The sequence below is a fragment of the Hermetia illucens genome, chromosome 2 (genome assembly GCF_905115235.1).
Source record: "Hermetia illucens chromosome 2, iHerIll2.2.curated.20191125, whole genome shotgun sequence".
In the NCBI taxonomy this organism is placed as follows: Eukaryota; Metazoa; Arthropoda; class Insecta; order Diptera; family Stratiomyidae; genus Hermetia; species Hermetia illucens.
The window spans coordinates 157,280,325-157,305,741 of NC_051850.1; the positions used below are offsets into that span (position 1 = coordinate 157,280,325).

Sequence of the window (25,417 nt, forward strand, 5' to 3'; positions counted from 1 at the left end):
CGAAAATATCAGTATTATATTTTTGCGGACGATTTCATCATTTTTCGTCGAATTTTCCAGGATGTTTGTGTTCGTCTTTGTGCTTATCCTGCTGATGTGACCTTATCACTTGTACTGCATTCATTGTGATGGAAGCGAAATTCAAGCCAAAACTCGGGAGAGAAAAACTACCTTCCAAAAAAAGAGACAGTGTGTAGGTCCTGTACTTCAGAACGGAATTAACGAGAGATATATAAATTGAGCTTAAGGAAAATTTTCTAAAATGGCTGTCCTGAACAAGCACAAATTTGGGGAAATGGGATTGCTAACCTAATTTCATTTTAGATTAGATTTATTAATGACATGTAATTAATTATCAGTCTAATTAATGGGAATGTATGGAATGAGGTAGAAATTGCCCAGAATATTGAGGATAATAAGATATTATAATTGTCATCCTTTTGACACCACCACCAGACTATATAAGAACTGCCCATTTTCATATTTCTATAATCCTGGTTTGGCAAACCGAAAGCGGCACAGCCCAAATTAACGAAGTTAATATTACTTATTATTACTTACTAAAAAACGAACATGGAATCCTTTTTACCAGAATCTACTTCAAACTTCCTAAAGGACCTTTTCAATAAAAACATTGCAAATCTTCAGGAGTCAATTCAACAATGTTTGGAGGAGAAGGATCATTTTCAACGTAGCTTGGCCAAATGTTCCATTCCAGGCTACTATGTCAGACAGGATCCCGTTTTGATGAAAATTCTTGACATTCTCTCTGAAGGTGACATTCGCCGTTATGAATCTGAATACGATGAAGTCATTGAAACTCTCAGACAAGGCATTCTCGACTTCCAGAACCAAATTATTGTCTGCGATGCAGAAATTGATAGAAACAGTAAGATTCGAACGGATTCTAGAACTCCAGCAACAAGCGAAGGATCCTTGTGCGGTAGGAATTCCGCGTCAACTGATAGCTTCACCGAATTCGAGTCCCCGGTCACGAACATCGGCGGAGCAAGGGACTTTGTACCTGTGCCATTTTTCTCAACAGAACATAATACTGTGATGTTTCATCTTATCAGCGTAGATGGTAAGCATTATGTTGATAATGCGATGAAGGATAGTTGTTTCTTACCTGAACGATGTCATGTCGCGGATTTTGGCAATTAATATGAGATCGATTTTTTAGTTAAATATTTTATAAAAGTTTATGTATTATGTTAAACGATTTTCTAAGGTCACCCCGTGTGAAGGCCGATTTTTCGCTTTTTTTCAGAAATTTTTTGTGAAGAACTGAATGAAGGTACAAATGTCAGCAATGATATCTTGAGCATGCGTAGTAATTTTTCCAGCCCGATATCATAGTTCGTATTGTTGAAATACAGAACAACCTATCTCCAAAAAAGATACTTTTCTTCTGCCATGCTAGATGGCGCTGTGATCATTTCAAAGAAAAAATGAAAACGGCATTTTAGCGTACGGACTTAACCACCGCCTATTAACAGGAATTAAAACTTCTCCATTCGGATTCAACCCCAGAGAGCCAGTCGGCGTCCTCATTACTAGCAAAGTTCAAGTGCCTTAGAGTCCATTTTAGGAATGCTTTTTCTGTGGACCAAGTTTCAGCAACACGTTGCTTGATATTGTTTTGCTATTTAGTGCTAATAACGGCGGGGCAGATTCGAACGTCCCGACCTAGCTTTTTCTGTAGACATTCATCTGTTGCCAACAATCCCGCTTGGAACATGGTCCCAATTTTTAGAACGTTACATGCAAACAATCATGAACCTGATCCACCTTCCATGACTGACTGGCTGATTATATTTATAATTTCAAAGGAGCCATTTGTCGACCATTCATATGTTATGATGATTGCGATGCAGTATGTTTTCTCAAAGACGAATCTGAACAGGTTCCAGGGCCATATGATGCTTCCCCATATATTCCCAACTAAAGACTGAGCAGCTAGCTGTCCCAATATAAGGCTGATGTAACAGCGTTGTAAGAGATGCGATGGACAGGGACCGGTTTCCTGGAGAAGAGCCCCTACACCATATATTATAGTGGCCATCCAAAAAACCATGTGCTCGGAGTAGGTTTCCTAGTCAGCCAAAAAATGAAACCTGCTGTTATCGGCTTTGAAAATATAAGGGAAAGCTATGTATTCTGCGTTTGCGTGGCAAGTTTAGAAATACGAACCTCATGAACGTTCACGTCCCTACAGAGGAGACTGCAGAGTCGGAGAAGGTCAACCAAATTGACCACGTACTTATAGAACGCCGCCACCTCTCAGCCTTGATGAATGTCAGAACATATAGGGGGGCCAATATAAACTAGGACCACTATCTCGTTGGCATGGTGCTCCGAGCTCGAATTACGATACCACCTACAATCCCCCCTGACCATCAAGTGCGAACAAATACTGAAGCTGTCCACAACGCAGCCCTGCGCAACACCTATAATAGGGAAATACATGCCGCAATAACTGCAGTCAACAGAGATCCTGGAGATGAAGCATCAACAAATGATCTTCACAACCACCTAAAGAACGTTATCGTTGATATGGCAACAAACAAACTTGGCCTCACCTGCAAAACAAATCGGAACGGCTAGTTTGACGATGAATGTAAGTAAGCAACGGAACGGAACAATGCCGTATACCGAGTAAGTACATTCCTAGAGAACGGGGGCACTTATCATGAACTCCGTCGAGCGGAGAAGCGACTTCAGCAGACGGAAAAAGGAAGCCTGGGAGAACCAGCAAGTCTGTTCGCAAGTAGAAGTTTTACCAACAAGTCAGCAGGATGAAACCTTATACACCTCGATGCGCATCCTGCCAAGACAAAAAGGGAAATCTGATTTCCGAGAGAATGGGCATATTGGAGCGATGGGTTGAGTACTTTGATGAACTACTGAACAACCGGAACATCGGCGAGTTGGAAGTCTTGGCAACTGAAGACGACGGATAAATACTGCCACCACCAAATATAGAAGAAACAGTACGTGCAATCCATCGGCCTAAAAATGATAAGTCGCCAGGGACCGATGGAATTACAGCCGACTTGGTTAAATATAGAGGCGACCAATTACACCAAGAGTTTCGTCAACTTGTGCTCACGATGTGGAGCAGCGAATCAATTCCTAACGACTGGCAACGAGGCATTATCTGTCTCATATATAAAAAGGTAGATATCAGGCAATCTAGCAATTATAGAGGTATCACGTTACTGAGTACCATCTATAAGATATTCTCCGCTATCTTGCTAGACCATCAACAACAGCCTACGACAAGGGGATGCCATATCATGCGTCCACTTTAACCTGGCCCTGGAGAAAGTGTCACGGATGAGGTAAATGCGAGGGGTATGATCCTTTTTAAGTCCATCCAACTACTGACCTATGCTGACGATATCGACATCATGTGAAGTTGCGCTCGAAACCACTCACCATAGGGTCAAAGGTCTTACCGTACAAGGCAATGATATTGCCAGTCCTGATGTATTCCTCTTAGCAAGAAAAAATGCGAACTATTGGCCGCGTTCGAGAGGAGGAAAAAATCCGGCTCAATAGGTTACGGTGGGCGGGTCACTTAATCCGTATGGATGAGGATGATCCCACCCGGAAAGTCTATAAGGGCAATATCTATGGTAGAAAAAAAAGACGAGGCAGACCCTGCCCAAGATCGAGCGATGGCGTAGGTCAAGACGCCAGACAGCTTTTAGGGAATCGAATTGGTGGACCTCGGCGCAAAACCGGGATGTCTGGAGTTTGTTATTAAGGCAGGCCTAGACCGGATACCGGTTGTTGCACCGTTGATGATGATGATTGTCATTAAGGTTAATGGAGTCGTCATTTAGTACGAGGGAGAAACGTTTATCCTGGCTAATTGGGATGGATTGGAGATGCTACGCTAGGCTGGAGATGTCGGCTGGGTTGAGAGATTGAGCGGGACAGTAGAAGGTACCTAGGTGGATGGTAATGGAGACGACGGAAAGCGGTTGAGAATAGAAAACCTATAGTAAATATTTAGTTTAGATTCGGTGAGAAGGAGTAGATTATGGTATGTTTGTGGATTCTAAAGAAATTTGACAATTCATGACATTTCTGTCCACTAATTACTGAATTGATGGTCAGCAATATCATTTAAGTTGATATATAATAGTTAGGAGACACTTGGCAAAGGGAGGAGGGTAGAGCTAGCCTCTTCTCCATTGGCGAAAAAGTTGTTGGAAGTGTTCAATAACGTATCGATCTCAGAGTTAAGATCGTATTAGGGTTGTTACGTAAAAACCATTCCTGCGGAGGAAAATGTTTGGAACTATGTGTTTTGGATAGGAGAAAAGTGGTGGGTTTTACTTGGGGGCGGGTTTAGTGGGAATAATTGGGTTAGGCTTTGTGTGAAGGGCAGATTGTGTTTGACGGGTACAACCTTGCACAAGTATGGGACAGGTGTGGTTCAAGGAGGGCATTTTTCCTGACTCACCTGGTTTTTTCTTGTACAATAGACCAACACGGCCTGAGTGCTCGAAGCTATAGCTTCTCCCCACCATTATTATTATTCTGTTAAGGGAAAGTCGCACCGCGTCCTTGAAGAACTATTGTGCCCGTTTTACTGGTTATAGTGTACCTATTGATCATAGTATCTCAAGCAGGCCTGTAACAGGAACTTTAGTATGTTCCCCACTTCCAGCTGTTTCAGCTTTGCATCTGATATTAAGTGTTCTCCCAGATGTCTCGACCTACTTTGCACAAGTGCCGGACACTGTCCCCGGACGTGTATAGAGGTTTCGTCCTCCTCCTCACAAAACCTGCAGGCAGTGTCCGCAGATATCCCTAGCTTCCCTAGGTGATAGTTCAGCCGACAATGATCAGTGAGAATTCCCACTATGATTCGGAGGTTCTTTTTGGTGAGGTTTAAGCAATCCTTTGTGCGCATGGGTTCGTATCCCCCAATAAGCACCCTGGACTGCTCCATCCCTGGTAGGCCCGCCTAATATAGTTCCCTCAACCTTTTCTCTTCATTTCTTAGATTCATAGCCATGAAACCGTTTCCGATTCCACAGAAGGGTTCTGGCCCGTGTAAAGGCGACCCTGCTTCCTTCTTGGCTATTTCGTCCGCTGCCTCGTTGCCTTCCAACCCAGCATGGCCGGGAACCCAAAGTATCCAAACCTTGTTGGACGAGCCGATTCAGTATTCAGTCTCTCAAGGTATTTCCATACCACCTGGTTGGACCTAAGTGCCTTGATCGCTGCTTGGCTATCGGTGAGAATAGCTATGTTCTGCCCCCTGTAGTTCCTTTTCAGATTAAAGGAGGCACATTTGTCTATGGTGTATATTTCCGCCTGGAAAATTCTAGTGTACCTGGCCATTGGCTCAAAGTACAGTTTCGTTGGACCAATGACACCGGCACCCGCTCTCTCTGCTGTGAGGGATCCGTCAGTGTACCAAGTAATCAGTTGCTGGTTTAAACCGTATGTCGCAGCCATGCTCTCCCAGTTTGCCTTGTTACTCCAACGTGTTTCAAACTTCTTATCGAAGTGAAACCTCGTTGTCATGTAGTCCCTCGGTATCAGTAATTCGGGATACCGCCTAGAAAGGATATCAATCTTCCTTCGATTTAGGCAGCTCCCCGCCTCACTCATACTACCGGCCATCCTGAATATTGATCTCCTTGCCTACATCTCACACACCTGATTTTAATTTGTAAGGGATGGTCGGACGGCTTCAATGTTGCTTGAAGCTATTTTCCTCGTGGGATAAATGGACGGCTGATGAATCTGGGAGGTAGGGTTCCTAGTGGTCATTGTTGTTGAAGTGGCCGGTGGGAATAGGCTCGCTGCTCAAATTTATTGTTTTCCGGGCTCAAATGCATAGGCAGGGGTTGCTCTTTCAGCTTTTCTTAGGGAACGTCTCGGATACGTTGTGCCACGCATTCGAATTCGTGGGGGTCAGTTGCAGGCATGTCGGTAACACCAAAAAAAAAATAGCGAACCGGACGTAGCAACGCGTCATTCTCCTCAGAGTTGCGGTAAGCTCGTGAACTTGCCTAAATATACTTCCATTCGCGACCATATCGAAATCGTTGCCCGGGGCCGCTATTGAGCCTCACTCTCGCAGTCCCCAATGGGGCGGATCCTTGGAGGGTCAGTGACCTGTTGTCAGCTTGGCGTTTCGACATAGGTCATCAGACAAACTGTCTTGGTCCTTGAACACGTGGAACACTTAGCCTTGATTTCGATTTTACTATATTTTATAGGTCGAGAGACTTTTCAGATACATTGCTGACACTCTGAATTCTGCAAGTGAGAAACCAATGTCAACTCTAGAATGTTTCAATGACAGATTTTAAAGTGTGGGAAGACAGGACGTTCAGCTTTTGGCACTGTAGTCTACTACGCGAAAGGAGCTATCTTTTTTCAGGAAATGATCGATTTCTAGTAGATTCTAATCCTCAGGTTGGGTGACTCCGAAGTCTTATAATTGACACACCTTCGTTGAAGAACAAGAGAGCGATAAATACTCGGTTATGAATAAGCTGCTCACGTCTTGGCGAAGTTACTACCTGGATGACGAATTGCAGCAGTATGTTACCGAATAGAACTTTTAAAAAGAAAAGCTTTCTTTACTGTTATTCAATTAGGCCTGAAAGTTAAATTGATCCTATATCAGTTCTATCAGCTTGTACACTTTTTTACACAGCTTTGACCCTTTTCATACATGACAAATTCTGACAGGGCCAAGCCTTGAGACAAAATCCTATTTCTAACAAATTTTGATGGTATGAATTTCTTTTTTTAATTTCAGACTATCGCGGAAGACAAACCACCTGCAGAAGTCACTGTAAGTGTTTTTACTCGTCGTCAAAGAAAAGATCATCTTATCTGTATTATTTATTCCACGCAGCTTGCTCACCCGAAAGCGAAAGAATGGATTGTGTCTGCCGCTAAAGCCAACTATCAAGATTTAGCCAAATTAGCATCAGATTATCCGGACCTTGTCAAATTACAGGTAAGTTTGAAAATATGGGGATAATTTCAAGAAAAAGATATATAACTGCCTTCCCGTCTTATCTAAAGACATTTTACCAAACTTACCTTATCTTGGAAGTTCCGAGCTGGGCCCCAACATAATCGCTGTAAGTATTTAGTAATTAGGCTAGAGTTTCTGTCATATCTCCCATCTGAAAGGTACACAATTAGCTGATTACCAAGGCGCTTGGGACCCTGTTACTTCTCACAAAACACATTGCTTGACTAGCATTCTTCGGGGAAAATTAGCAGCTAAAGAACTTAATTATCGGAATAATCACTTCTAAAATAGACCCTTTTGCTTCCATGTACTTCCCTTGCACTTCTAACCTTTCTTTTGGGCACGCATATCCAACCAATGGAGTACGCTTGCAGGCCTATCCTCTGAAACTCTTTGTGTTCTCTGTAAATCTTATCATATGGTATCCATATCATAATTTAAATCATGTATGTCACATATCTTTTAAGATTTTATTGCTCTTGTTCGACATTCGGTGCGACAGAACGAGGTACCTTCGTTGTGGCGTTAAGTGTTGTAAGATGACGATTTACTAGAACGATAAGAACATTTTTGGGTCTTGGTATGATGAAATTGGGAAACATGAAAAAGAAAGAGCTGAAGAAAGAAAAGATATTACGCTCATTCTGTCGAGGTCGGCCGAAAGGATTTCTTTTGAATTTGATTCAAATTAGGATTTCTGTAAGAAAATGTCGGAGGTGACATAAGTGATTTTTGGAATGGGAATGGCAGTAATTTGTGGTGCATGATGGCCCATGAGGCTGACGGCAAGGGAAAATATGATGGAATAATTGTGTCTCCTTCGTATTATCTGTGGGAATTCCATGGGACTGAATGCAGAACTGACAGACTATGCACTTCTGAGTGTGTCTCACAAACTGTTTTACGGCAGCCTATTAACGTTATTATCATGAGGAACGAAAAACTTTTATTTGGTTCTCAGATGAAAGGTGACTTAGGCGTAATTAAAAGCGTGATAAAGGGCTCAATTAACAGACCGAGTATAGTATGGGAAGTAGTGAAACGCCTGAAAGAAAAGTTTTTATTGCTTTACACTTTTACTCTCAAGGCGACTTTACTGTCCCCTTTTGACTCACTTTCAGTTTCTAATATCAATGCTTCCCGCTATGAAGTCACCTTTTCTAAGTAACAAATCCTCAAATCCTCTCTAACTCACGAAAACTATCCACTCCATTATCTTCACTAAAATCATACTCAAGGAGCACTTGTAATGTGACACTTTCATATTCAGATCTCTTACAAACATCTTGCCTACAAACACGGACCTAAGGAAAGTATCTGTTTTCAATAATGCAACCTGATGTCAGAGGTCCTGAAATAAACCTCTCTGAAGATAAAAAATAACCAAAAACCATACATACTTTACGGATCCTTTTTCATCCATTATTTATGATCGGATCTAGGCAAAGTAGCAGCGATCCTCGTACAGAAAAAAAACTCAAAATTAATCTTGTACTGTTGTACAAAGATTTGTTTGTTTGCGCAATGCAGTATCTTTAACTATAATCTCGGTGTCGGCTGTTATAGTGACAAGGATCTGTTCAAAATTATATGGTACAACATGCCGATCCATAAGTATCCACTTAAATGGTCATAAAGTGGTCGATCAGCAACGAACTAGTGTAGATACGGATACCTAGTTACAAGAGTAACAGCAAGTATCTGTTACAGTTGAGAGTGCTACTTGTTAATACTCATATCGATGATATTAAATCGTTTTCACGTTTCGAGTACTTCGAGGAAAGACAGATTTTTGTGACGGGATAGGTTGGAGTGTGTAGGATTTACTTTATTTCGGAAATGGGAGTATTTCTGGTGAGCACTCAAGGCGCCTCTTATGATATGCGTGGTTAGAAAGATATTATCCGCTGTGGGGTAACTTTTTTAAAGGTGCATTCCACCCAAATAATAAATCAAAAACTGGTCCAAAAACAATCAAGCAGGTCTGACACATCAGGGGCTAAGTCGGTGGTGAGTGATGTCTCTTCACTTCACTTAAATAGCAATATTCCTAGCTGAGATTCTGGGTCGATCACGGATATTTGTATGTATTTCTTTCAAAGTTCATAGTTTAATTGTATCAATACATTGCAATAAAGTAAATATGCTAAAAAAAATTGAATGAAAAACATTCATTTTTCCGAGTGAGCCAATTTCTAAGGATAGCTTGCATTTGGTGTATAGTCCACAAAACCGCTAGAATACTACGACAGTTTGGAAACTGGGCAAGTCCTGGGCACTCCGAATCGGGAGATACTCCGGACGGATCGGCGCTAACCAAAAAGCAATAGCTCCCTATTATCTCAACTAAATTCAACTAATGGAAAAATAGAGAAAAGTTTCGGAACTCTAAAGCTCTGAATGAGGAATTAGGTAGTATTTTTCTGAGCTGAAAAGCTACTGGATCTTGGAATCACCTTAGTAAGTTATTTCATTAGGAAAGGATGAATGTTACCAATTACTTAGATACAGACGTGGTATTACATAAAATTACACTATATAATATTAAATTAGCAACTACTGAAAAAAATAAGTTAACTGGAAAGAAGATGAAGGGAAAAACTGTCGGCGTCCGATCGCCAAGGTTAAGCCATAAAGAGACTGGTTGGTTTTTAGGTGGGAGACCAAATGGGGACATTTAATTTTTAATTTTGTTGAGTTTGTTTTTAAGAGCTATAATTCAAATCTAGTCAGTTAGTCGATAATGATAATATAATTGCTTTTATATAGGAATAGTTTTGAGGAGCAGCCTGAAATTTGGAGAGATGGGAACTTAAAAGCGAGTGTTCTGGTGATTGTTGATATTATTATTGATCGTCTGCGGCGGGTGGCATCAAGCAGAGTTGTCATTTCACCCCACAATATCGAGTAAGGCTATTTGCTCTGAGTTGAAAATAAGGTTCTTTCTGGAGCTTCGCTGGCAATGTAGAGTTCCCTTTTTGTTTTTCAATGCAGCAAACAGCTCTGCGCTGATATATGCTGATTTTGAAATCAGAAATTGATCATCAGAAAAGTTTTGCGCCGAGGTCCACCAATTCGATATCCCTTGAAGCTGTCTGGCGTCCTGAGCTACGCCATCGCTCCATTTCAGGCAGGGTCTGCCTCGTCTTTTTTAAGGTTTTGTTTGCAGAACAAAACCTTATTAAAATCGGTTCGGTCTGTCTCTCTTTTCTTTTCTTCAGTAGGTGGAAATCTTCCCAAGACACTGGTCTGGACACATCAGCGTATGGGATTTTTGCCCACTAAAACCACCATAAGGTATTACATCACGGGGCGGAGTCAGCTCATTCTAGCTTCTATATGCGGCGCATGCGCATGCATCCTCTCCTCTGCCTTTCGCAGTTTGGTTTGGATAGATGCGATCATGGAGTTGACCACGTCCCAATTTTCTTGATGTGCTGCCATTTTCGGTACCAGATTTTCTAATACCAGCACCTCTCCTAGAGTCTCCTCTAGATTCCCCTTTTCTTCCACAAATTTCGGACAGTGCAAGAATACATGCTCTGGGTCCTCTGGGACTCCATCGCAATTTCGACAGTTGGGTGAGGTCTCCAATTTAAACCTGTGCAGGTATTGGCGATATCCTCCATGCCCCGTGAGAAACTGGGTGAGATTATAATTAATCAGCACTGATTGCCACTCCTTGATGGCAGGAATGAGCCTGTGATTCCACCGACCCTTTCCCGAGCATTCCCAACGCTCTTGCCATCTATTTATGGATTTCTCCCTCTCAGCGTTCTTTATCTGCAATAAGAGAGAGATTGGCTTCGCATTGTATATATTCGCCATCTCATCTGCCAAAATGCCAATCGGTATCATTTCAGAGATGACGAATGCTGCGTCATCTGAGACAGTCCTGAAGGCAGAGCATAAACTCAGAGCTGTCCTCCTGTAGACTGCATTCAGTTTGCTAGTATTAACTGACATCCGCAACGCCTCGCTCCAAACTGGGGTCGCATAGAGCATGATTGGGGTCACCACCCTGGCTATAAGCAACCTGGAAGTATGCCGTGGGCTTCCCACGTTCGGCATCATCCTCGCCAGGGCCATACCAGCAGTGGATAATTTTTCGCAAACATACTGTACGTGTTGCTTATAGTTGAGCTTCCTGTCTATCACCACCTCCAAGTATTTGATGGTCGGCTTGAAAGTAATGATATGATTCCCGACTCTAATACAGGCGTAACTTCTCTTCCGGCGTGTAGTGATGAGGATCGGTTCTGTTTTTTCCTCCGCAAGTGTCAGACCAGAGCTCTCTAGCCAAATTTTAACAGCACTGATTGCCTCGCTTGAGTATAACTCAGCATCTTCGAGATGCTTTGCGACAACAACGAGCGCTATGGCGTCAGCGTAACCCACCACTGTGGCTTCCTCCGGAAGGGGAAGATTAACTACATCGTTGTACATGATGTTCCACAGTAGTGAGCCTAATACGGTTTCCTGCGGGACACCTGCGGAAACAACGTATTCCTGGGGTCTGTCATTAGTGTGATACCGGAGCCTCCTTTCAGTTAAATAACTATCAACGATAGCAGCGAGATAGGCGGGAATACCAACCTTCGCTAGGGATTCCCGTATTAGATTCCAATTGGCCGAATTCAATGCATTTTTCACATCCAGGGTTACTACCATGCAATATTGGCTGGTACTACCCTTTCCGTGAATTGCATCTTCGGCCAAGCCAGTAACCAATTTGATGGCATCAATGGTTGATCTGGCTTTACAGAACCCATACTCCCGATCTGAAAGGCCGCCTTGGCTCTCAACAACCGGGAGTAATCTATTATTGATTACCCGATCTAAAATTTTCCCTACCGTATCCAGAAGACTTATGGGTCGGTATGAGGATGGTTCATCTAGAGGTTTACCAGGCTTAGGCAGAAGTACCAACTTCTGCCGCTTCCATGCCGCTGGAAATATTCTCTCGGAAATGTACACTTCGAACAACCCAGCGAACATGTCCGGCCTGGATTTCACGGCAAGCTTAATGGCCTTATTCGGTACTCCGTCCAGGCCTGGTGCTTTATTGTCTCCTATTCTACGGCAGATTTCCAGAAGCTCGTCTGTGGTGACTGGGGAAATTGTCGTCACATTCAGAGGTGGTTGGAATGTGTTGGTGCTCTCCTCTTGCTGGGGGAATAACCCCTGGATGATTTTCAGCAAGAGGGACACGTGATCTGCGGAGATGAACGGCCTCTGAATCGTCCCGTCACGATTCTATAAGCACTCCCCCACGGGTTTAAGTCCGTTTCTGAGCAAAGCTCTTTAAAGCATTTCTTCTTGCTTCCCTGGATGGCGAGCTTGAGGGTTTTGCGGGCTGTCTTATAGCCGCACTCTTTTTGCCCCTGATCGACTCTACCTACCGCCTTCTGAGCCGCTCTTCTAGTTCGGTGGCAGACTGATTGAATGCCGGTCAGTTCATCATTCCACCAGCAGTTTGATTTTCTAGTGGGGAATGCGCACGTCCTAGGCATGGATACGTCACATGCTTTGGCGATGTATTGAGCCAGATGGACGGCTCTTTCCGTAGAGGCGCCTGCTTAATCAGGTTGATCTAACCACACCTCTATGAAGGTCTGCTCATCCAAAGATTTTGCAGACCAGCTTAAAAACTTTTTCAGTTTCGAGCATGATAGCTCTTTGCCCTGTGGCTCGACACGTGGCTCAAAGAAGATTGCCTGGTGATCGCTGTGGGTGTAGCGTTTGCTGACGCCCCAGGACATAACACGCGGCAACACAGGACTGACAAAGGTCAGGTCTACAACCGAGCCTGACTCCCCTTTCTGAAAGGTGTTTACAGCACCTTCGTTAGTCAAAACTATGTCCATCTGCACAATAGCTTCTAATAAACTGCGCCCCCTAGCATTTGATTCTCTGCTACCCCACTCTAGGGCCTAAGCATTGAAATCTCCAGCATTTGCTCGAATTCAGACAGTGTCAAACTTGGTGGGGCGTAGTACACCACTTATTTTCACCCACACAAAGCCACTGGCTGCCTGACTTACAGTACATTGTATTGCCTCTCGACCGCAAGCCCATATCGCCCTCCACCAGTCGAATCTGTGACCCATATGCCATCGTGACGGTTTTTATACGGTTCACTTATGATGACAATTTCCATCTCAGATTCGAACGTGATCCGCTCAAGTAAATTCTGAGCGAACCTGCAATGATTCAAGTTTATTTGAATAAACCTCATTTTCTCATTGTAGTGAGCGCCTGCCTAAATTCCGGGCATTTGCCACTTCCGGCAATGTGCCGGTTATCCTGTCCCTCTTTTACTTCACGCAATAGGCATTTGGGCTCCCTATTGCACTCTCTGGTAATATGGCCTTTCTCCCCACACCTTCTGTATCGATCGGATCGATCAATGCTGCTGGTGCATGCCTTCGCGAAGTGCCCAAATATGAGGCATTTAAAGCACCTCTTTAGTGAAGTTTGTTGTCTTAAACGGCAGACAATCCATCCAATCGGAACCCTTCCGGCAGCTAACATCTGCGCTGCCTCTGCTGGTATTCGTATTGTGGCCGTTTGAGTGTCACCATAGGCTTTTCGTTAGTCCACAATAGACTCCTCTGTAAGTTCTTTCAACTTGAATTGCTCCTTCAGAACAGTACAAATTTCTCCTTTCGATGTCACTTCATCGAGATCCTTACATTGTATATAGATCTCATGTTTCTGGGCACGCACTGCGTCATTCTCCCCAAGTGAGTTTTCCACTTGAGTGCGAAAGTCATCAATTTTACCCACGCTAGATCTTTTCAGCTCGAACATGAAATCCCCTTTCTGGGTTCTTCGGATTCTGTTCACATTTTCGCTCAGATTTTTTAGGTTGGGATCAGCTTTGACCTTTTTGAGTATCTCCGCGCAGAGCAGATTGCTCTTACTGGAGGTAATAATCGCTTCTGGACGAGTTCGCACTTTTGCTTTTCATTTCACTTTTTTGTTGGTAACTTTAGTCCATCCATCGTTTTCGTTCGTCTTGGGGTTCGCAACGCTGTACGCTTTCCTCCTTCTGAGCTGTTGGTGTTGGTTTTAAGAATGTCCTATCCGCCTTTTTTCTCTTAAGCGCCTGCTGATTATTTAGAGGATCTCCTTCTTTTTCGCGTACTCTTTTATTTTGCCGTGATTCGATAATAGTGCGGATAGGCGTCATTTGGGTCGCTTGTGACACTGTTGGTGCAGCGAGTTCGGCGTATCCTTGGTATTCTTTTCCTCCATCTGCGATCTATTATAGAGGGCTGTAATAGCCCTAACCATGTTCTTTATGGCTTGGTGCACATTGTGCTTGTCCTTGATAAACTCGGAGAGCTCAACTATTTTTGCCCCAAGTTGGGTGAAGGGCAATTCCTCTGGATCGTTCCCCCTGTTCCCTATAAGCCCCGGCAGGGTTATTCCTTTTATACGCTCCTTCACTTTTGGCGTTTATTGACCTTGCCTGTACTGTTTCCTTCATTATCTTTGGCATTGGTGGAGATCTCAAAGTTGACGAGCTTCTTTTGATTGGATCCCTTCCTTGTTCCTGGAGCATCTCCTGCTGTCGCGCAACTTGAACATATGTGGTGGGTGTTATTACGGTTTTTGTCGTCCAACAATCTCCCTTCTCCATTCATCTTTCTTTGGTCTTGTTACTGGTGTTCTCGGTAAGGTCTTACTTCGCTTGAACACTTCCTTCTTCAGATCCAAATCACTTGTAACGAATATAGTCATGTGGGGCATCAAGTAAAAGGCCTCAATTAGTACTTTTCGAAGCGATTTGAGATTTATTAGAAAGGTGGGGAGTGGGAGGGGTGGAAAGTGATGATTTCATTAACGGACCATTCTCAGAAACCACCCAACCGAAAAATCTGCAAAAAATTCATGAAGCTGCCTCTATATATATATGCCCAGGCCTCAAAATACTCTCCATATCGATATCTGTTCAAATTAAGTTAATAATAGTATATTGCCATATTTTTTCGATAAGGAAGCTCTCGTAGGCATCCGATTTACCTTTTAGGCATCATTGTCGCCTTCCTTTTGTAACCTAGTTCCACGATGTGGCATGCGACCGCATTATTGATGTGAGTTTTTCCCCCCGTTTTGCTAACTCAGCTTCTTTTAAGCGCTCCTTGACCCGAGTGCAGACTAGGGATGTGGTTTGCCCTATGTAGGGCCATCCTTTTCTTTTATGTATTGCATACTGTCACACAGGACTCAATTGTTACCCAGTCGGTTTGATTATTTAACGCCAGAACCAAGGTAAAGCTCTGGAAGCGAACTCCTGCCGAAGTTCTCTGTTGGCCCGGTTATTCTTGGTTTACCCCTTGTGTTTCTGTGCGAATTGCGGGAGATAACTTTTTCAATCGGGCGTGGAGTTGATGCTTCCCGCCATATGTCGGTCATACGACGACAGAGCTACCCCGCATCCACTAATATGAATATCAAAATCAAATATGTGGTTGGTTGAATAGGCTTGGCTGTTAGTATGAGCAGTAGATTTTTGACCTTTGTGCCTACTGTAACGGTTCATTCGTCATGCCTAGTTGCAGCACAGTTTTGACACATATGAAAGGGGTAATGACCTTAAAGTGGACTGATAGCCTACTTTCTTGATGAACACTATATATCAGCAAGCAAATATTGGTTCTCATTGAGTCCATTTCGAATTGATATGAGGTCTATGTTCCAAATTCCGTTCTATTTCAAATGGACATGAAAACAGTCAGAGAAGATATAAATGCATTCTTCTCTCATCTGCCACAACTAATTTGCTAATCACACCATCCTCTGTGATCGATGTCTAACACCGTAATCCAACATCGATATTCAGTGGGAAACATGAAAGCAACACTGGCCAAATAAATATCTCGCCAATCTAAGAGCAAAGAATGTAACAGTTTCAATTAGATGGATCTAGATTTTAAGTGTATCTACCAGATATTTAGTATTATAACAAACACAGAACATGGAAAACACATGTGAGCTACATCCATAATACACTCAGTGGACAATCACAAACGGGCCAAGTGATATGGTAAAAGGAAAGGAGAGCCAGGGAAAAAACAAATTGCCTACAAAACAGTAGCCGAGATATTATAAAAAGGCGTACGGCGTAGCAAGAAGCCACACAAAAAGTTGCCACCGGTGTCTATGTGTGTAGTGTGCACGGACAAATTTCCGTCAATTTCAAAGAAATTTGCTAACAAAATATTAACATAATGTTGAACATGGTTTTGAACAAGTTGTTATTAGGCCATCGTTAAGTCAATGTCGCGTTCGCGTCGGTCGTGTCGCTTTACTCAAGCCGGTCGACGCGACACTGCCCCTTTTGTATGATGCTCTGACATTGTATGTGATGCCATTTTGTTGTATGGTCTAGTGGTAGCTATTAAAAGCTTCTTGTTAGCCTGGGTATAATAGGGTGGGGGGAAACACTAAACTACCAAGATTTTTAATCACCCATCGAACTCGGACTATATACCCTTTGCTGAATGCGAGGAGTTGGAATTTATATGTTAGCCCTTACCAAAGGCAGTGCTATATTTCTGGTGGTGATTCAGATGCATCTCAAGGAACTTGAGGCGGATAGAACCCCTGACCACATTCATTCGTCACCACCCTGTTTTCAACCTTCATTTGCTAAATTAAAAACCTGTCCATCATTCAAGTTTATATTTATTAACTAGATTTGCATTACGCCGCGATTTATGCCACTTGACTTGAGTGCTAAACTTACACTCTGTCCTCTTGGCTATGACTTCGCATCATCTGATTTATCAATGTCAGAGTGAGATCAAAAACGGCTCTCGAGAAGAGAAATGCAATGATTTCATAGTCTATAATTAGAATGGAGGGGGAAAGCATTCAGAGGCGGATCCACTGGCTAGATAGGATAGATTCAGTGCTTGATAGGAACATAGAAAGCAGTCCATTTTGTTTTTAGTAACCAATCCATTAAGAGAAATTAATTGTTTATACAAAGTAGCCGATCCCGTGATACGAATGAGAGAACTCAGAGGCAAATATAGGACTACCTTTTAGCTGTTCAGTGATTCCTGTGACAGTGAAATTGACAATATTGGACAAATAAAGGTCCAAACCCGATAGTCCTCTTCAGACATTGGATTAATTTTGAGACCACATTCAGAGCCCTGCCATGACTAGGACATCGGTACTGGCTTATACTGAGTGCAGGCTCAGCATTCATACCAGTGCATACAATGCCTATCTAACACCTCTACCGCAACTATGGGATACGGCCCCCGAGTTGTAAAACGCAACTCCACGCTTGAGCCCACAAGGAGCTCGGCCCGTGATATCAGCATGTCGATAACCACCATGAAATTCCTACAAAGGAGTTAACCGCAAATAATTGGTCCGCGAGCATAGCCTCCAGAAAATGTCTGGAACATATGCTCTCGGAGCACTATCCCGGTTCCTATGGTACCCGATAAACTCCGGTGAAACTTCGTGGCACAAGCAACTTGAAATGAGTTCGTTGCAAACTCGGGGCACTCCCTAGTTTAATGTGAGTTTCTGTTAGCTAGCTCCACGATTTGATTTTGTAACCACAATCAGACCCCTGATGAGAGATTCAGAACGGTACCAGTTTACACTAAGTGCTTGGCTTAGTATTCATGTTGGTGGATGCAAGACCTACCTTAATCTTTATCGAATTGCAGAGTACGGCACCCAAGTTGAAACGCAACTCCACGTTTGAGGCCTGAAGATCTCTATTTCCCCAACCACAACCCCCATGAAACTCCCGCTACCAACCGCTACAACCGAGTTGAAAATACATGAACCCGATATTCTCCTGATAGATGTAAATTCCCAATAGACCTCTGGTAAGGTTTCGTAATCAAAACCACTTTAGAAAAGCCTCCGTGCAAGCTCGAGTCTGATCGTCTGTATAAGGCTTTGGGCATTCCCCTACTGCATCACAACTAACAATTTCTAGTGATAATCTTATCCTCTGCTTAAAATTACTTAAAGAAGAGAAGTTAAAAGGACCAAGGTGTTGTGCTTTGTAACTTCGGCAAAGCCTAGGGATCGGGGAAGGGAAGTAGACTTCGAGTTCTGCAAAGGGCATGTTGAAAATGTCTCTGTTACGTGTGTTATAAGACGCAGGACAGCAGGTGATGTCGTTAGGGGCGAAGCAGTCCATCAGACCTGAGGAAAGTTCAAAAAATGTGCATAAATCCAGATAGGATCTACGCTGTTGTAGGAAGAGAAGTTTTGGAAAGTGGAGGCGGGATTGGTAGTCCGCACGAGGGAAGTTTTCTTCAGAGAAGAGGGAACGGGTGAATTTACGTTGCGCATTTTTAAAGGTAAGACAATCACAGTTACGAGATGGTGATCAGATCACAGAGGAGTACTTGAGGGTATTCCTCACGAGGGAATTGAAGAGAGCTAAGGAGGGTTGGAAGGAGTCAAAATCAGGGAAAGGGCGAAGTATAAAGCCTGACAACTTTGCTGCTCGATTGGTACTCATAGACAATAGGTGTCGAAGCAGAGCTTACTGTCGAAAGTGACTCCGAGGTCTTGGGTGGAATTTAGGTATGATAAGAAGTGGGTGAGGATTTAAGCGAGTAGTACATAGAATGACAATTTCTGATATTTAGCGCTAAACTGGCAAAATGATTCTTTTCGAGGCTTTGTTGAAAATAAGGGATAGGAGAAGGGAGATGGACTGGCCGGTGTTAAGCAGAAAAAGATTAGGAAGACCATCGTGGCCAGGGCCGCCATTGGCATCAAGTCTGTCAATGAGGTACTCGACAAGGAGAGGAGTAAGAATGGGAGTGCTAGGCGATGGGGGCAAGCTACATCCACTAGCGGGAAGAAAGAGGAAGTAGAAGGAACATAGACTGACGAAAAGTAGCGGCAGAGTGAATCACAAGATAATTAGGGATAGTTAGCTGAAGACCCAGAGAATTTAATGGACGGAGGGGATAGCTGGGCAGGACAGCGGGAGCTGCGAGGTTTTCGCGCTTTAGGATTTATTAAATATTAAGGATTTGACCGAGGAACGCAGCTTTTAAGTCAACGTAGGACAGGAACTTTTTTCTCGAAGTGTGTTTTTTACAAAGTTTTTTATGAACTTTAGCGGTGAATCAAACAGGGTGAGAGCGTAAGCCCTTAGGAGAGGAGGGGACGTAACAGGGAAGAAAATCAGATAAAATGGTATAGAGGATGTTGAATGCTTAGTTAATGGAGAGAGAAGGGAAACGTAGTTGATTGCCGCCAGGACTGAGTTCAGACCTTCGAGGTTCTAAAAATCTGAACATCGAACTCGAGAGCATGATGATGTGCGTCGGGGGCAACGTAAGAGGCGACATGAGGAGATGGGGAAAGTGACGCACAGGAAGGTTGGAGAGGACAAGATCAAGAGTGGAATCTAAGTGGTTTGGTTGGCACCGGTTTACATGAAAGTGAATAAAAGAAGGGAAGGGTGGGTGGAGTTGTTAGGGAGGGAGGGAGTAATAGCCCAGGAGAGCATAAGAAGGTTAAATCCGCCACAGAGGATGGAAGAAAGTGAGGGGAACAAAACGATTAGGACTTATAATTGTCAAAGAAATTTTCGTACACAGAAGGGGGCTGAGGCAGGGAAAATATACACAGGATTTGATGAAGGGGCATACGTTTGACGGAATGACTCGTATGGTGATAGAATCGTAGGTGAAGGAGGAGGAGGCACAGCTTGACCTTTGACTCCTTACATTTTGATGAAGCAGTGTAAAGTTATGAGAATCATTTAAGATTGGCGGCGGGCGAGCCGGAAATTTTCACGAAGCTTAGTCCTTAGTCGTTAGGTTTTCCTCAGCCACTTGGTTTTGGTCTAGCCGACAAGGTTGCTGCCTCGTCTTCCTCGCCGCCAGCTCAGAGCTCCGCTATACTAAGAACAGAAAAAGTGGCGAAAGTTAATGGTGCAGGTCCGTCAAAACTTAAGTGTAGCTCCGCTCTAGAGACTCACCGAGACGCGTTTGCACGCCTCTTTGCTAGTTAGGCTCGGGAATGGCAGAGCAGTTCGGATATTTCAGTTCCTCCCAAAGCATCTGCTCACCTCTTGTCCAGACTCAAAATAAAAACTCTGCAGTTGATTAGAAAGAACGCTTGAGAGGCGTTGCTCTAAATCTTTTCCATGCAGCACTAAATTAAGCAGCTCGCGAGCCGAAGTAGGCAAACTGTCTCTGCACGTCAGGTAGTAACCCACAACAGAGCAACTGTTCCAATGTTTTTTCCGTTAAGGAAAGCATAGCTTCATGGTAACTGCCGATATCCTCGTAAAGACCTCCTCGCCGATCAACTCAAGATTACTGCATTGTCTAATGGATATCTAATATACCTTTGAAAAGAATATGTGCAGAAGTACACAGTCTTAAATCCCCCTGATAATGTTGTAGATCTACTAAGATAGGATTTAGTGCTCGTGTCTGGCGTCCTAGAGGCTTATCCTCACCGTCCAGGTCGTCACGCTTGCGCAAGTCGGCAAGTTCAAATCTGTCGTCCAGCCAGTAAAAAATGTGAGATTTGGACTCGTCGTTACGTCTATAAATGTTATAAAGAATCCGTTTCATATCTGCAAAATAGCTGTTGCATTCACTGCGTGTTCAAGATCCCGGTCGAACCAGATCTTCAAATTGTGAAGCATCCTGCGTGGAAGAATCATCCCAACTATAGCATCTTTCTTCGTGATCGAGTGTCATCGTCAATCAGCGCTGTGCTTTAATTTGGTACATCTAATACCGTGCAAATGATAAGCCTTCAGCAGTGGAACTACACAAAGACCAACATAAACATCCATGACAAATCGGGATTCGAACTTGAGGCAACTAGGTCCATAGGCTGGCACTCAACCGTCGCTCTATCCTCCTATCATTCATGTTTTGCTATTTAGTCGGCATCAAGATAACACGCTTTGCAATAACATAGGCAGTATTTTCTATTAGTCGGCTAAATGGGTAGTCCATAATCTAGCTAGATCTATTATGAGAGATGGATCAAATAAAACACGCGATAAACAGTGCATGTGAAATTGGGACAGGCTGGTTGTTCATTTTATTCTCCTAAAAGAGGTTTCTCTTCGAGTGACAGTGAATGGAACAAGTACATGAGATGTATTTGAAGTAGGGGTAGGACATGTCAATTTTCCCATACCCTGAAGATTTTTGAACGCATTATTGACAACCGTATTCGCGAAATCGTTGAAATAACCGTGAATCAAGCCGGATTTGTCAAGAACTGTGGAACTACTGGCGCAATACACTCTGCGCGGTTATTCATAGAGGAACACCGTATGCCACAAAAACCCGGTCTGGTATGCTCTACGACAGCACTTAGTACCAGAAGAACTCGCGCGCTGAGTTCAGTTGCTCTACCACGATCCGAAAAGTAAAGTTCGAACTGTGGTGGGTGTATCAAAACCTTCTTCGTGTCTCTTTTGGTGTTCATCAAGGTTTCGCCCTTTCACCACTTCTCTTTGTGTTTATTATGGGCACTGCCACAAGAGACATCGAACGTCCAGCGCCTTATACTTCTGCATTATGCAGATGATGTTTTCTTAGCGTCTAATAGCAAAACTGACCTTGAGTAACTTATCAAAAAATGGAATCAAGAAATGGAATGAATAAAACCGAATTTTTGACGATCATTTTCCATGAAACAAGCGAAATTACTCTCAGCGGCAGTGACCTGCCCAGAACTGAGCGATTTAAATAGCTTGGGTTAGTGCTATCAGCCAATGGAGAACTACGTTATAAAATTGCTTCATGCATTAACGCAACATGGATGAAGTGGCTTTTCACAGCTGGTCTTGTTTGTGATCGATGTATCAACGAACGTCTCAAATCTAAAATTTACCGCAATGTCGTCCGCCCTGTAGTTCTCTGTGGTTCTGAGTGTTGGTCTACTATAAAAGACAATGAACGACGTTTTGCGGTAATGGAGACGAAGATGTTACGTTGGACGAGTGGCGTGACACGTTTTGATCACTTCCGAAAAGAGGATTTCTGCGACCGATCGTAGAAAAATTGTAATTCGCGCTAACGAGAATTTATTTGCCAAGATTGGTCTGAACATCGAAGTCAGTGGTAAGTGATTAGAAAGCCGGCCAAGAAAACGGTGGCTTGATACGTTGGATAGGGATTTAAAAGCCGCGCGATTACATCTAGACCAGGCATTTAATAGAACCAAATGGCGAAACCGACCACGACGAGCTTGTGGACGGGACAAAGACTGAAGAAAAGGAAGAAGGTGTTACGGAGGGCTGTCTTGTGAGTGGCTTTAGTGTTAATTAGCACGTAGTCAATATGGTTGAAAGTGGTTCCGTCTGGAGAGGCCCACATATATTTGTGGACCGCTTTCTGCGCAAACCAGTTACTTCCAGCAACTATTTCGTGTGACACTGCTAATTGAATAATCCACAGTCCGTTGCCATTGGTATCCTTATGTAAGCTATGGGAAAGAACGTATCGTCTGAATATGGGCTGTTACAATCCCCAAGTATGATTTTAATATCATATCTGGGACAGGTTCGAGGGTCCCCTCAACTGCCTAGTAGAAGGTATTCTCCGATTCTGCAGTCTCCTCTGTAGGGACGTGAACGTTAATTAGTCTTATATTTCTAAATATACTAGCAAATGCAGAGTGCATAAGCTTTCGCTTATGCTTTCGATTCTACTCCTAGAACAGGGTTTATTGGGTGGTCGCTATAATATATGTTGTAGTGGCTCTCCTCTAGGAAACCGGTACCTGTCCAGCGCATCTCTTGTAATGCTGTTACGTCAGCTTTATATTAGGACAGACTATCGGTTAGCTGCTCAGCAGCATTCGGTCTGTCCAGGGAGCGCACAGTCTACGGGAAAATGCGCAAATCGCAAATGCGCAATCCTTCCTTCGTTGCCGGGTTCGTCGTTGTATTCTCCATCCAGTTCAAGGCGCCTTTTGTGGCTTCGTAACAAGTTGTTGTCCATGTAGGGTTGTCAGTCCTAACCAAACCCCAGCACGGAAGACCAGTTGATACAATTTGTTCCGTTTTTAGTTACGGGAGACTCGCCTTCATCCTTCTCCGTCTGCAGTTTTTTATTAAGAAAGAACTCCCAGCGGCTACCACGTGGAGGTGGAGATGGGTTTTGGTAGTAGAGCTGTTGATGTTGGTCCAGCAGAAGTTTCCCAGGTTTTATGCTCTATCGTGGTTACCAATCCATATTTCGCACTGGAATCTATACTACCCTTTTGACCCTCTGATGGAAATTGGGGAACAACAAATAGAAAGGTAGAAAGCGCTCAATTTGGGAATACACGTGGAAGAAGGAATGCAAACATGTCAGAAAATAGCATCTTATGTTATGTTGAATGCCTTCCGATCTGTCGCGCTCTCAAATCCTACTCCCTTGAAGGGACATTTTTTTTTCATGCCTAAGCTCTAGTGGAGACCTCAATGTGTGGCAAATGCTGCTTTGTACAGTTTCCGGAATATCTGGGTGTACATTGCGTATCTCTTCTAATTTTGAAATGGTTTAACCTTCTTTAGTCCGGATAGCTGAGGTGTTAGAACACAAGGTTGTCGTACGGAAGGTCGCGATTCAAATTCCACTGGTGGGAGTAGAATTTGTATCGTGATTTGACGTTGGAAACCAATCGACTCAGTTGTGAATGAGTACCTGAGTCGAATCAGGGTAACAACTGCGGGCATGCGCAATGCTGACTATATTGCGTCCTATAAGGTAGTGTAATCCTGTAGTGTACCGGTACGGTCTTGAATGAAGTGCTCTAACACACTTCAAGGCCTTGATCCAGTTGGATTGCTGCACCAACGATTATTACTATTATTAACCTTCTTTAATATTCTTCAACTCCTTGTGGTTTAGTCATCTTCTCGCAGCTGTGATTGTGTTGTCCTTCAATAAGTTGAATGCTATTTCACCCGATCCCTCTTCGTTAAAAAGAAGTGACTCCGCCTCCGTAAATTTTCATTACTGGAATTTTTTCATCGAGGAAAACTGATTCCTCCCACTTTCAACGACGCCCGACTTATTTACAACCAACACAATTTCTCAGAACTAGTTTACCTCAACGGTATTAGCATGTCCTCTGGGCTATGAGACTTGCATTACAAGCGCGGTTCAATGCATAACTTGAGGAAAAGTTTCGCTAGTAATACCAATCCATTTTAATTGCATGTTTGCAAGAAATCATTCAAACCAAGACGTTTTATGTCAGTTGCGAGTACAAATAATGAGGACTAGGTCAATAGTCCTGAACTCGCACTGGTTTCAAACAACTTATTAGCATGTAATTTCTGAAATGTCATAACCGGAAAGGCTACTTTACACTTACCTATGGAGGTACTCGCAGACCTTCCTTCTTCAATGCATTATTTTCCGCGTTTAGACCATTGTGAAATTCATTGTGGACTGATTGATAAACTAGGTAACTAAAAAACTCGCCAAGATTCCTTTCCAAGCCAGTGAAATGGTCAGAGGTATCCACAATTTATCGCATTTCGCCGCCAAATCTCAATTGTAGGTATTCCACTCTAAATCTCCCATAATGATCTTATATCAGTCACCACAACTATTGATTCTAAACATCCATCATCCATCTATGATAATTGTCCATAGGAGCAACGGTACATAGCAAATGTAAATATAATACATAGTTTTACGGTCTGTTGCTGTGATTTTCTAGGCGACCCCAAAGCTACCCGAAAGGAAGGGAATGATTCCAATGTCGGCTAGGTTTGCGTTTGTATCACACCCGTTAAAAGCAAATGGAACTCGCTCAAAAATAGATATGTAAATAATGATTTCCGCAACCAAATCATAACCCTTCTAGAAAAACTGTAGGTTATGAAGTCTGATCAAAGCAAACTCTTAAAGATATATGCGGCAAACTCATGTGAAAAACGCATCCTCAGAATTTCTTCAACGCCTAAACATGACACTTTTTCCAACAGATACGTCATCAATTTAAAATTATCGAACAAATGTCCCTAAGTGTCAACTTCCGATGGCGCTAAATAGTTCGACCCGTGCATAAATCCTTCTCATAGAAAAGTTGTAAATTTCATACTCAAAGGAGTTCCAGTGTCATTCAAAACCTTAAACATGTGCTCATCATCACTTCATAACTGAGCAGTTCAAGTAACTGAAAATTCGATGTTTCCTAATTGTTTTCTTGTGTTCTCCGCGGAAGAGTAGTCAGCCTACAACGGACGAAGGACGATTAATCCCATTCTGTATTCGTATCCTTTTTGTGTAAAGATGATGTTTTTGCAGCCACGGACTGAGAAGCTTGGAGACACATCTTGCAAGTCACATCAGAACCTGGCTCTGGACCAGCCCACAGTGACACTAAGAATCTTCTCCGAAA

At 43.1% G+C, this 25,417-nt stretch overlaps 1 protein-coding gene across 1 annotated transcript in view; it reads left to right on the forward strand.

Moving 5' to 3' along the window:
• LOC119648598 overlaps positions 1 to 25,417 on the forward strand; it is a 120,296-nt gene that overhangs the window by 50,675 nt on the left and 44,204 nt on the right. Inside the window, exons 3-4 of the mRNA XM_038050368.1 lie at positions 6,800 to 6,835; positions 6,899 to 7,003. Of these exons, the coding sequence (XP_037906296.1) occupies positions 6,800 to 6,835; positions 6,899 to 7,003 (141 nt within the window). The remainder of the gene's footprint in view (positions 1 to 6,799; positions 6,836 to 6,898; positions 7,004 to 25,417) is intronic.